Source organism: Phalacrocorax aristotelis, chromosome 15, assembly GCF_949628215.1.
Source record: "Phalacrocorax aristotelis chromosome 15, bGulAri2.1, whole genome shotgun sequence".
Taxonomy (NCBI): Eukaryota; Metazoa; Chordata; class Aves; order Suliformes; family Phalacrocoracidae; genus Phalacrocorax; species Phalacrocorax aristotelis.
In genome coordinates this window covers 4,152,540-4,165,061 of record NC_134290.1, presented here as the reverse complement: position 1 = coordinate 4,165,061, position 12,522 = coordinate 4,152,540, and the positions used below count along the sequence as shown (strand labels likewise).

General features: G+C 50.0%; 1 protein-coding gene across 3 annotated transcripts in view; it reads left to right on the top strand.

The window, feature by feature from the left end:
- The window catches only part of NOS1 (nitric oxide synthase 1), a 77,888-nt gene that overhangs the window by 31,450 nt on the left and 33,916 nt on the right, over positions 1-12,522 (top strand). For all 3 annotated transcript variants that reach the window (XM_075109898.1, XM_075109897.1, XM_075109899.1), the window contains exon 3: positions 8,997-9,129. In XM_075109898.1, coding sequence (XP_074965999.1) covers positions 8,997-9,129 — 133 coding nt within the window. The remainder of the gene's footprint in view (positions 1-8,996; positions 9,130-12,522) is intronic.

The window sequence follows — 12,522 nt, the reverse complement described above, 5'->3', positions numbered from 1 at the left end:
CTTTGGGGAGGGGAGAGGGGAGCCCCAGTCCCGCTCCAGCGGAAGCTGAGGGCACCTCTGTGTAAGTGGGACCTGCCTTGGGTGCTCCTGTCTTCTGGGAAGGGAGGAAATGTTTCATATTGAGAGATCAGAAATGGCCATCCCTTGTTGAAATGCAACAGCAGAGCTGCCTGTTCATCCCCTCTGCTCTTTCTAGATCAAGCTAATTATTTCAATATGCGTATACATGTATAACAAGGGTGGGGACATATGGATGCTTGCCCCATTGCCTCTTGAGGATGGTGAAGTGGGTGGAACAGTTTCATTTCTGATATCTGCTTCTGGAAGGGGCCGTGTGTGTGGTGGTGCCCTCCTGATCTTCCTCGGCATTTTACTGAGATGTAGACCATCGCTCTGGAGCCGAAGCAGCTCCCTGTGGCCCTTCATGCTTTGCAAAAATGTTGTTAGTGGCTGGTTTTTTTTTGCTACCAGCTCTCTCGCCTCCTGGCTATTTATTAGCAATGATAGGTTGCCTTTTCCTGTTGCCTTTCCCCAAGTCCCTGAACACATTTTAGCAGTGTCAAGTGCCGCAGCAGGCTGTGGCTGCCCTCAGTTATTGACTGGCTGTAAAAGCCAGGAGGCTTTTTCAGGAGGGTTTGCTGAAGACGGTGATCTCAGTTCAGTGGCAGAGAGGTTTGTATCTTCAAGTTCCCTTGCTGCACCTGTTTCCTTAGGGAGGGAAAGAAGTTGTATTTATTTTTTTTTTTATCAGAAACAATGAGAGATGAAAGCAGAGCTGTTGTTTAGCTGTTGGCTGTGGAGGAGCGGGATCCCTGTGGTGGGTTCCCTGCCTGGCTCGGTGGCAGAGCCCAGGCTGAGCTCCCAATCACTCCCATCACAAACCAACACCCACACTGTCCGTTTTCCATCTTCTTTTTTTTTTTTTAATTTTTGGTTGTTTTCACGCTGTCATTTCTGCTCTCTCCCAGATTGTGCATTTTTTCCGCGGAGGACATGGTGACTTAAAGCCCATTAGGGTGGTCACACTGAGTCAGAGGAAGAAAAATCAGCTCTGCGCCGGCGGCGGGTGGCAGATGTCTGGGGAAGAGCAGTGGGACAGGGCGTGCTTGGGGATATCCTCCCCTGCCGTCCCCTCCCGCCATGCACGCCCCCAGGTCTCAGCACACTGCTTTTTTGTTTGGCTGCTTTCAGAAACCGTTGGTTTTGGTGTCTGCTGCGCAATAGGAGGCAATTTAACCCCCTGAGCCCAGCGCTCTCCCTGGAAGTCTGAGCACCACCTGCCCAGTCTGCATTTCCTTTAATCCAGCACCAACCCACCCCTGGGGGAACCTGGTTTAAGCAATCAGAGAATTGAGACCCTGAAGGTGTTATGCTTGACTAAAGGTCCAACAAATACGCAGGGGTGCTTAAAAATCCCTTCTGTCCCTCTGTTTGTGCTAAGACTGCTGCGATGGAGCTGGGGATCATGATCTGGTGAAGCCCCCAGAGGGCATATTCCCAAGCATTGGTACAAGGTACAGCCTCACCCTTTAAACTGTGTCCCCCAGTGTCCCCCATCCTGTCCCACCAGCTGCAAGTTATCTGAGGAAATTCTTCCCTGGCTGGAGGAAAGGATGAAAAATGTGATTTTTCTTTGAGGCGTCTCTTCTACTCACAGAGAGATTAAACCAAAACACTTTGAATTCACTTAAACTGAAGGGCCTCAAGCCAGCAAGAATATTAGTGAAGTGGGTACTTCACCAAAACTCCACTCACTTTATTTTTCAATATCCTTTTTAAAAAAAAAAAAAACAAAAAACAAGACTGTGTAATCTAGGTACCTTGGGACTGAAAATCCACTTTTTGGTCAAAATTAGTCTTCAATCTTCTGCTTTATGAAAGGCTGCAGTCTCGCTTTTGTGGTAGGAGTCTGTATGAGCGAGAAGACCTGGGCTCAAGCACAGCAGTGGGAAAGGAGATATACTGCAGGGAAAACTTGTCAAGAGATGCTCTGCAGGGTAAAGGGCATTTCTCAGCCGCCTCTCCTCCCACTCCTGCGACGTGCTGGAGATGATTCATCTCCTCTGCTTGGTCTCGGACAGAGCTGGGGCATCATGAAGGTCTTCTACAGTGAGAATTTTCTTGGTCCATAAGAGAAGTGTAGAAAGGTCAGGGAGCGACGGGGAGCAGATAACTGTGGAGACTGTGTTGGTCAATGCCAAAGAAATGCCCCCCAAAAATAAGCAAGCTTTATCAGATTGATGCAGCTCTAATGCTGTAGGCTGTGAGGTCTCTAGGCTTGGGGGGCAGTAAGCGAAGCTGGCATTAGTCAAAACAGGAAGAGAGTTCTACTTAGACACCAGGAGGGTGCAAAACCTCTCTTATCCTTGATCTTGACACCTAGAGCCTAGATCACTTGACCATCAGTCTGGCTGGAGATGCTGGTCTCGGGACCAATCCTGTTCTGTCTCCGTCTTCGCCTGGTGCTGACCTTCACAGCCTGCAGCACTTTGTCAAAGCTGGTCTGGCTCACAAGAGCTGTGACAGCTTTCCTAGGGCAGAAAGGAATCGTACAAGTTTGAGCTGATTCACAAGGAGCCAAATACTCCATGTTCAAGGTGGACTTTGCCAAAAGTGATTCAAATTACACCTGATGCTTTGGGTTTCCAGCCCATGTCTCTGATGTTACTTGTAAGGAAAATTGGAAATTGTTAAGTATGCATTGGGAAAAAATACCAGTTCATCTCTTTCCCTTGCACCCATGGTCTATGCTCCCCGGAGGAGTTGCTCCTGTGATGACCTGGTGCTTGCTCTCTGCTGATTTCTAGCTGTAAGGTGCCCTGGGTCCATGGTGGGTGTCCATGGGATGGGCTGCAACCACAGCTGAATGTCTGCTACTTGGCTCAAACCATCTGTGATGAAGTTGATCACAAAACAGAGCATGGAAGTGGGGCACAAGGTATGATTAGAGCTGGCATTTCTGCCATGAGGCTCACCGTGGGCTAGAAAACAAAAATAGAGTTTGATTCACTCTCTGCCAGCTAACCTAGGTCTGTTTTTCCCTCTGAGCTCTAGGCAGATTGTCATGTCCCATCTTCCCTCCTCTCCCCTTCCACTGAGTTGCCAGTATTTATTTTTCTTCTCAGGTCTATTCCATAACATGAACAGCATGATGGAAACATGGCAGTTTTGGTCCAAAAAGCAGCATCAGCAGGCCCGAGAGGGAGTAGTGCGCTGAGAGCAGGAATTCTGTTTATGGAGGGTTTCAAGGTATCAGGCTCCATCGTGCATTGGAACAAACCCCGTAATTTTGCAGTTCTTGAAGAGAAAATTCTCTTCCTGCCACCTCCTTTGCCACCGCCAAAATCTCTTTGTGCTGCTCAAAACATTTCATTTGCATTTCTGACATCTTCTTTAGTCTGTACTTGGACATGAAACTTTAAAACCTCTGAAATGAAAAGGTTCCCTGAAACTATCATGTTATTGCCATTCTGCAAAACGGTGAGGTAGGAAGCTTTGGCAGTGAATAACCCTCCCCTTCTCCCTCAGTGGATTCTTCCTCATCACTCTGACTAGATCAGTCTAATCCAGAGAGGTATTTTGTGCCTGCAAATAATATATTCTACCCAAATATACCTCCATGAAGCCCTGTTGGAGCAGACTCCAAAGGACCCTTCACCCACTCAGCCCCCTGTACTGGTGTTGCTTCTTGCATCCTATGGGATGGCTGTTCTCTTTGTACGTCGTACCAGCAGCAAACCCATGATCCACATACGAGCCTGCGGTCTCCCATCAGACCTGAACTGTGTTTGGCCTCCACGTAAGATGCTGAGGCTGAAATCTGCTGGGTGCATTTTGGGCACGGCTGGGAAGGGAAGAGCGTGGTGGTTGCAGGTTGCAATATGATGCTGGCTGAATCTTGAAAAAAGCCAGTGGGACTTCGGGATCACTTGGATCTGTCCCCGGGTCTTTATCTGTCAATGTCTACTCAATGGCATTTACCAACCTTGCATTTCATAAGCCTCTCTCCGAAACTGCTCAGTGCAGCTTTCTCAGCTCATTCGTCCCTAATCCCAGCACTGGGCACAGCCCAGTGACGCTCTGACCTTCTGAGGGTGCAAGACCTCTTCAAGCTATGCCACATGCTTGTCGGTGAGGCTTTTGTCCCGTTCCTTCAGTGCCGTTCAACTTTCCTTTTTTATTTAGGAAGTGGTTTCTTGCTTTGATTGCTCTGCAAGTGCCTGCCCTGGGCTGCCTCTTCAGGGAGTGCATCCCACCTTTTGAAGTTAATTCTTCTGCTTCCAACACTCCTGCTTCCTTCCTGAGCTCTGCTCCATCCTCTGCACCCTGCAAATCCCAGATCCTGTCTGATCCCTTCTCCTGCCTCTGTCTCAAGCATGTGCTGTTGTGCCAGACCTTGCTTTAACCCTTGAGGAGAGGAGTCTGCAGCCAGCATGTTTTCCAGCCTTGCAGACTGTGAACTGCCCCAGGGGCATGATAGCAAGGAAATATTAACTTCTGAGGATGCAGTGCCCTCTAGAGTATGGTTTTCCATGGGGCAAAAGAAAGGTGAGGCAAGAGCCATTTACCGCAGCCTCTAGCACTGGAAGGAGGAGCAATGTACAGTGGAGCCTTGCAGCTGTCTCCAAGGAGATGGGAAGAAAGTAAAAAGAAGATATTTCTCTCCCAAAGCTCAGAGCAGGCGAAGTGTGCATGTGTGAGCTTCTCACACAGTCCCAAGCTCAAGCGTAGGGTTTTGAGCCACCGGGACAAGAGTCTGGAAGGAGTCCACCCCCACAGTCAAAGCACAGGGTGCTGCTATTGGCATCACGGCAGGAGAGCCATCATTGGAAGTGTGGGCATCAGCATCCTTATCGGTTCATCCAAATTGGCCCCTGGAAATTGCAGCAGCTAGGGGTATCTCGCCTCTCTGCCTGGGAAATCAGAGAGATTCTTCTGCCAAGCAAATTCAAAGGAGTGAAGTGGCAAACTTTCTTTTTGCTCTTTTTTTTTTTTTTCTTTTCTTTTTGGAAAAGCTTTGGAGAAATTTCTCAAAGGGCTGCCTCAGCAACTTCCCTTCTGCTTCATCTCTCTGAGCACTGCAACATCATCAAATTAGTCAAAAGAAAACAGTGGTGCCTCTCATTTCTCCAAACAGCCAGATGCTCTTTCCGAGGTGAGGCAGCATCCAAGGCTCTGCCTTTGCACCAGTGGGGGAGGGCAGGATTCCTCTTTCTTTTTTTAAAGTAACAAATTCTGCTTTCAGAACAAAAGATGACCTCAGATAGGGTCCCTTCCCAAAAACCTGCTCTGGACCCAAGAGATCTTGCTAATATATACCTGGCAGCAGGACCAGGCCAGAGAGGGGTCTCTGGATCTGACCTTTGGGAAAGTTCAGCCAAACTGATCTCCAAAGACAGATGTTCAGTATTGCTTCCAGTGCCACAAAGACACTAAAGTGGTGGTTTTAAAAATCCTGTTCAATGCCCCAAAGTGCCCAGGTTGGGTCTGACAGTGAGTCAGGAGGACTTGTCCAAAGGCTGCCAGGAGCTGAGGGCAAGCCTCCCTCTCCCCTACATAGCTGCAGCCGGGGCTGCTCCCACAGCAGCTCCCTAGAGGTCCCCAACCTGGGTGCCTCAGAACACCCTTTGGGGGAGCTGTGCTCCCTCCCCATCACTCACTGGGAACCTGTGAGCATGGCCCTTTTTGCTCTCCTGTCGTTAAAGTGCTTTTGGAAATATTATCTGGAGCCTGATGTCGGGCACAGTGTTTCTGGCCATCCTGCCAGTCTCCTTGAGTGCGTGAGCAGCATCCTCATATGAACGTGGCAGGTCACCCTGCATCTCTGCTGGTGGCTGGGGAAGCCAAGTCAAGAGAGGGAAAAACTGACCCAAAAGACCCTGTTCCTGTCTGTGCTCACAAACAAGGCAGTAACAAGAAATGGGCAGGAAATATTTGTAAAATGAAGCAATTGATTTTTAAAAAAAAATTTTCCCCCATCCCAGAGGAGGCTGTGACTGCTCTGAATGGGCTTTTCTCTCCCTGTCTCTTTCCAAAAGACAGAGCCAGATACTTCTGGGCAGCCTCATCCGGGAGAGGTCTGCACTAGCTCAGCACAGGGGCACGCACTCACAGCCCTGCGAGGGACAGACCTACTCACCCGACACCGAGCAAACTGCAGCACAACGCCAGCACGGAGGCGAGAGATACAACCACGAGTTTAGTCTAATGGCTTTGTTGCCGCTGCGCTTGACTCTGGTTTTATAGCACAGACTAAGGGTGAGGGCAGCACCTCTCTGCCTTGTTTTTGCAGCCGTATGTCCATCAAGAAGAGCAGTATGCAATCCATTTCTGCCCCAGTTGCAAACGTGCAATGGGACGAAGAGCATTTTCTCCTGAGCATCCAACCCTTAATGATCACCTGGACTTCACTGTTCAGGACGGTGCCTCTCGCTGTCAGGTGATGCTTGAGGCCAACGAATGGGCGCAGGGCCATGCTCCAGCAATATTCGTAGTACACGAAGTAGCCAGCTACAGCGATGACTTAATTCAAGCATCTGGTCTCTTCCATGCCTTTGGCACAGGTACCAGCATTTATGGCTTTGCTGGTGTGCAGACAATGAGATTACACGTGCAGCCTCCTGGCCGAGACCTCCGGCTGCTGCCGCCGATTGATGGATTCCTCTCCGAGGTTCCCTCGTGGCAGCAGACGCCTGCTTAGACAGGCTTGCAAACGCCTTCCTGGAAACAGCCGGTCGTGCCAGGCACCTGCAGGCACGACTGCTCATTGTCATTTTGGAGGTGCCTGTGGGATATCTGGCACACTGGGGTCTGTCTGCCCAAGCCTCTCCTGCCTGTGTAGAGGCAAAATCTGTGCCCCTGGAGAGGCACTGGAGTCCCTCAGGAGGCAGGTTCTCTCTGCTAAGCCCCTGGCACCGGTAAAGCCAGGGGATAGGGATTTCTTCCAACACTTTATGGGTTTAGTGCTTGTGTCTTGATTTTGCACCAGTTATGGGGAGCAGCATGTAGCAGCATCAGCTACAAGAGATGGCTCATGTATGCCCATCATTTCACGTGCTCATTGGTTCTGTGTTGACCTGCCTCCACTCTTCCTGATGTGGTGGGTCTCAGGGCAACAGGCCAGGGATGCAGACCTGTGGAAATGAGTATTTTCCGAGAGGTTTAATAGCTGGCCTTGACTTAGGGGAAAAAGCCAGATCTGCTGAATTTTCATCTTGATAATTCCCAGCCTTGCTGCTGGGAATTCTCTAGATGGAGGTAGGCTGGGCATGTCAAGAGACCCTGAGCTTCCCCTTCAGATGGGCTGGCAGAGGCAGAGTGGGCACTGTATGGTTCACGGTTGTGCCCAGCCCCAGGACCTACACTGCTACCGGCAGTGCCACCAACATGTAGCAGAAAGCCGGGACCTGTTGTCTTTGGCTGCGGCTACCTGGTGTGGTGGGCAGGGTTTCTTGTGTTTTATCTGACTGAAACCCTTTCACGTACTTGTACGAGCCAAGTCACAAAAGAATAGCTTTCTTTTCCTGGCAGGGCATAGGAAACCCAGTAAAAATTGCCCCTATGGCACCTGTACACCCTCACTTGCACCAAGCTGGCTGCCTTCACCCTAAGGCAGCCAATGCTTGGAAGGTGCCCAGGAGCATAGTGTAATATTTTGGCAGCTGAATGTTGCTCTGTAAAGGCAGAAAAATCACACAAAACTTGGAGCACAGGGAGATCATATTTAAGTGAAGTATTTTCCTTAAGCTGTACATAAAGATACAAGCTGAGGGGCAAGGAGGATTGTGAAACTGAATTTGTTTGTACATATGTGTCTTCGCGAGATGGTGTCAAGAGCACCATGTTGGTGTGAATTATGTCCTGAGTGTGAGTGTCCTACTTTGGTCGGTGCCCAAAGCCCCCTGCCATTAATGGGAAGGCTCATTATTGACTTTAGCGGGCATCTGCAAGACTTTTAAGAATTGACAGCAGGAGCAAAACAATTGCCAGAGTGCATTACCTCCATGGTCTGTTGAGCAAGGGCACAGCCAGCGTGGCTGTGAGCCGCAAGGCTGTGCCTCTCCTGGCCCGTGGCTCCATGCAGCCCAACCCATGAAGCTCCTTCCCACATGTGGCCTCACCAGGGCGGTCGGCACCTTCAGGGCGGATGCTGCAGCCTGCCTTTTCTGAATATCATGTCTCTAAAGGCCATTTGTTTTTCTCCTTTGTGAGGGCTCATATGATAGAGGTTTTCCATCACCTGCTTGGATGGCATTCAACAGCCTCGCTGACATCCTGCGGTATGTTCCCCAGGCAAAATGTGCGTGGTGGACTCTGTACACCATGAGTTACACCAGCCTCCCTGCGCAGGCCAGGGCAGCCAATACTGGGGACATCCTCAGTCCCCAGCCTTACCAACACCCCCAGCTCCGTGGAGGCAATCTGTCAGTTTGCTTGAGTGAAATTGCTTGCGCTCACCAGCATTTGCAGCATCTGTAAAGGTCAGGAAGAGGAGAGAGAGCTGTCTCTCCCTCCTGGGAGCCTCCTATTTTTTCTTGGTTTTTTTTTCCTCTCCTCCGCTCATAAACACCAAGCTGCTCTGCAAACCTGGCTTGTTTTGCTATGAGGTTTTGCCGCTGGAAGTGTGCGCGGCTCTCCTTTCCCCAGGTCCATGCTTGCTTTCACAGGGCTCCAGCTTGGTTTTTGGGGTGCAGAGGGTCTGGTGTGTAACCCTGCTAGAGCCAGTGTCAGGGCAGGGGTTTCCTGTTGTTTTGCAGGCACCGCGCTCACCTGTGTGGTGAAATTTCTATTGTGTTTGGGTTGCCCTTGCTGTGATGATTTATCACCTTGGCCAAGGCAGAACGTTTTGTCCACTCCCCCAAGACGATGTGTGAGTTTCTGCTCCTGTGGGAAGAAGCTGCAGCAGGTCCTGGAGCCACTGCTTGGGGATCTGGCCCCGTGGTCCCAACACCGAGCCACCTTCCAGCCTGCTGACCCATATGATTTTTAAACTTCAGTTTCAGGGAAGGGGAAAACAAGGCACAGAAAGCCTTACCGGCTCAGATGGAAAACAACCGTGTCTTCGGTGACCTGTGGGGGAAGAGCAACATGCCCGTGGTCCTGAACAACCCCTACTCTGAAGCAGAGCAGGTAAGAGCCCATGGCTCGTGCTGCTTTGGGTGGGAAGGGAATTTGGGGGGTACGTGACCCATCCTCATGGGCTCTCACACCACAGAGAACCTGCAGGGATACATGCACTACCCTGAAGACCTTTGATCCCAAGAACTGGAGTTGATGGGATGCAGAACCCATTTGGTCTAGAAGCTGAATTCCCCACGGTTCGGGCAGGGTCACTGGAGAACGATGCTTTTCATCCAAGGGGCCAGACTAGGATGGGAGCACAGTCAGGGACCAGGATTCTGAAACCTCCCTTGGGACTGTCATCCCTTTTCGTGGCAAAAAGCCCAGTGGCATCTTTAAAGTCATTTTCATTCATATGATGATAATTCAATAGAACACTTCAGTTAATATGCTGTACAGTGCCTTTTCACCTCCTTGCACTCCATGGACATAAATTCTCAGGCTTCTTTGCCAAAAGTGGATTAACTCCACATTTGTAGCAAAGCCAGAGACGTAAGGCAGACCCTGCCAGGCCAGAAAGATCACCTCAGGGAAAACATGACATGCGTGAGCACTGCCAAGCCTGTTTGGGCAAATGTAGGGGATTAACCAGTAGCGGGGCAGAACATGGGGGACCAGTCTGGGGACCATTTGGTTTCCTTGTCCCACCATATTCTCAGGGTGACATAGTAAGGACTGTTTTCCAAGGGAGAGGAGAAAAGTGATTTAGTGGTCACATGAAGACTTCTGAGAAAATCAGTATTTCCTTAGCTCAGGGATATCCTCAGCAGGTACCTCTGGCTGATGCGTCTTCCCAGCTCCAACGAGCAGCCATGCAATGCTCCTCGCTGACATGCCATGTGCAGTCCACCACAGGGTGGGTGCCACTCATGGTGTGGTTGACACCCAGATGTTGAGCCCGGCCTCGATACCCAGCAGTGTCCAGCAGCACCTCCCAGGCCACGGCTCTGCCAGTGGATGTTTTCCCATTTCACGGGCATTTTGCAAGATGCAAAGCCAGAAGCAGGGGGTGAGGTCACATGAGGTGACATAGACCCTTCATGCCCATGGAAGTGACATGGCCTTGGCTGCAGAGGTTTAACCCTGCCCACACCCCCATTCCCCCTGTGCCAGGAGCACCGCTGTTTCTCCTGGGACTCTTGAGCAGAACGATGTTCGCATGCACTTTTGCAGCACGCACAGTGTCAAAGGGTCATGGGATGTGCCAGACCTGCTGTATGGGTGCTGATGCAACGCAGGGTGGGTGGCTGAGGTACTCCTGGCTATGCCAGACCTGCTGCATGGTTTTAAGCAACCTGGTTGGGTGCTTAGATGCAGTTGGGAGCAACTTCCATCGTCCCCTTGCCTGGCTGGAGCTCAGGATTGTGGCCAGGTCTCCCAGCAGCATAGACAACCTTATGGTGGGCATTGTCCTATGTTGGCACACATAAACGGGTGCAATGCACTTTGTTCAGCCACTGGACAGATAGCCCCAAGTCCCACCGTGCAGTTAATGCGCTGTGGCAGGTATCATGAGCCCATCTCGCCCAAGGACAGGTCACTACCCTGGTTCCTTTGTCCCAGTTCTGGAAAGACCCTGTCTTCCTGCCTCCTTTGCTAAGCATCTTGCCTGTACGTGTCTGTTACTATAAGCACGTTATAACCGTCTGTGTTCAGAGCTTAATTTCTCTCTGTGTTGGAGATATCAAAACCCCCAGTCTTAAATTGATATTAAACTCTTTTAATATATATTTTTTTCACTAGATGTGCAGCTTTCTTTTTATCTTTCTTATCCTCAAATCAGCGTGCCTGCTTTTCTGGAGGAAGTTTGGGGTTTTGTGCCCCATGCTCCCTGCAGCCGTTCCCTCAGGCTACATGTGGTCAAGGCAACTGAACTTCTTGCAAGCTGCAATAATACTGCTGACACAGGGGCAAGTCAAGATGAGTGTGAGCTTTTTATACATGTTATTCTTTAAATCAGGATTTGGTAGGTTTACTTGGCCAGGTGGGAAATGCTCACTGAGGCTCATAATAAGGTGCTGAAAGACCCATTGGGCATCGATCCCTATCCCTCTTTTTTTTTTTTTCTTCTTTTTTCTTCTTTTTTTTTTTTTTTTTCCCAAAATCACACATTGTGTTTTGCTTGTTTCTCTGGAGCCCCATCCCTCAGGCCCTAAACCTAAACCGATGGAAAGATGCTGTGACTGCACCAGCCCAGGTCCTGTGTGAGTCATATTTCAGTCCATACAGACTGATCTGTTAGGAGCTCCAGGGTAACCAGGGGGAGTGTGTGACCATGTAGCTAGCAAGAGAAGGGAGTCGTATCAGCTCCACGCTTGTAAGGATGATTTACAGCTTTATAAAAGCGAAAAAACACTTTCAGCTAGCGGGGTTAATGCAGCCTGGAAGGAAATGTCAGCATGCCAATATATATATGACCTGGGCTAATGCTGCAGACCCTGTCCTCCCACAGTTGATGCATTTCAGCAGGGCAATATATGCCAATATCTAAGGGACTCCCAAAGCCCAACTGGGACACAGGAGGAAGGCTGAGTACTTGTACAGCCCACTCATGTCTGCAAAAAGGGAGATGCTCCTTACTGTTCTGGCCCCAAGAATCACCTGGGGCTGGATGTATTTCTCCCCTGTGTCTGTAAGAGCTGCAGACAGCTCACAAGCTGCACGTTGATGATAAGTGCCAACACGCTCCCTTGCAAAAGATGTTTGCATAATGCATGTGCGCCCCAACTGCTACGTTAGTCTCTGCTTGTCCCACCCTTGAGTCACTAATATCACAGCTGCCTAATTAAAACATGAAAGGATCTCACACAAACCTCCCTGACGGAACCAGGGGTAATATTTGGCTTCAGCTTTGCCACGCAGGGAAGGCATGCACACACAACAGAGCTCTTTCCCAGCCTCTTCTGGGTGTCACTCTCTCCACAGATGCTCTGCGGAGGTGGTGTCACCTCAGCTGCCTCAGCCCGGCTGGCATCCCAGGGATTAGGCATGCCTCTGTACCACAGCCCTCTTTCAGCAAAGAATTTTGCCAGTTCCTGCAGGGAAAAGACAAAAAGGAAAGGAAGGTTTAAGGTAGAACATCTGTAGGCAGATGTTAAGCAGCTGATGTCCACCAGCTTAGACCATGAGCTTACTCTCTCTGAGGATGGGGTCATTACTATGTCTGGACTCATAACATGCTCTTGGGCCATACCTGCTCTAGCAAGACGATGTTTAGCAGCACACCTCCTAAGCTGCGCTGAAGCCCCATCAGCAAATCAAAACTAACTCAGAATTAAAAAAACTGTTGCTGGATACAACCCACACTTTTTGCTTGGTACTTCTAATTTCTGTCTGGCAGGTGGAGGTACAGGTGAGGATTGGTTTTGTTTGCATTTTTGAGCAGCACTTTTCAGCTATGTT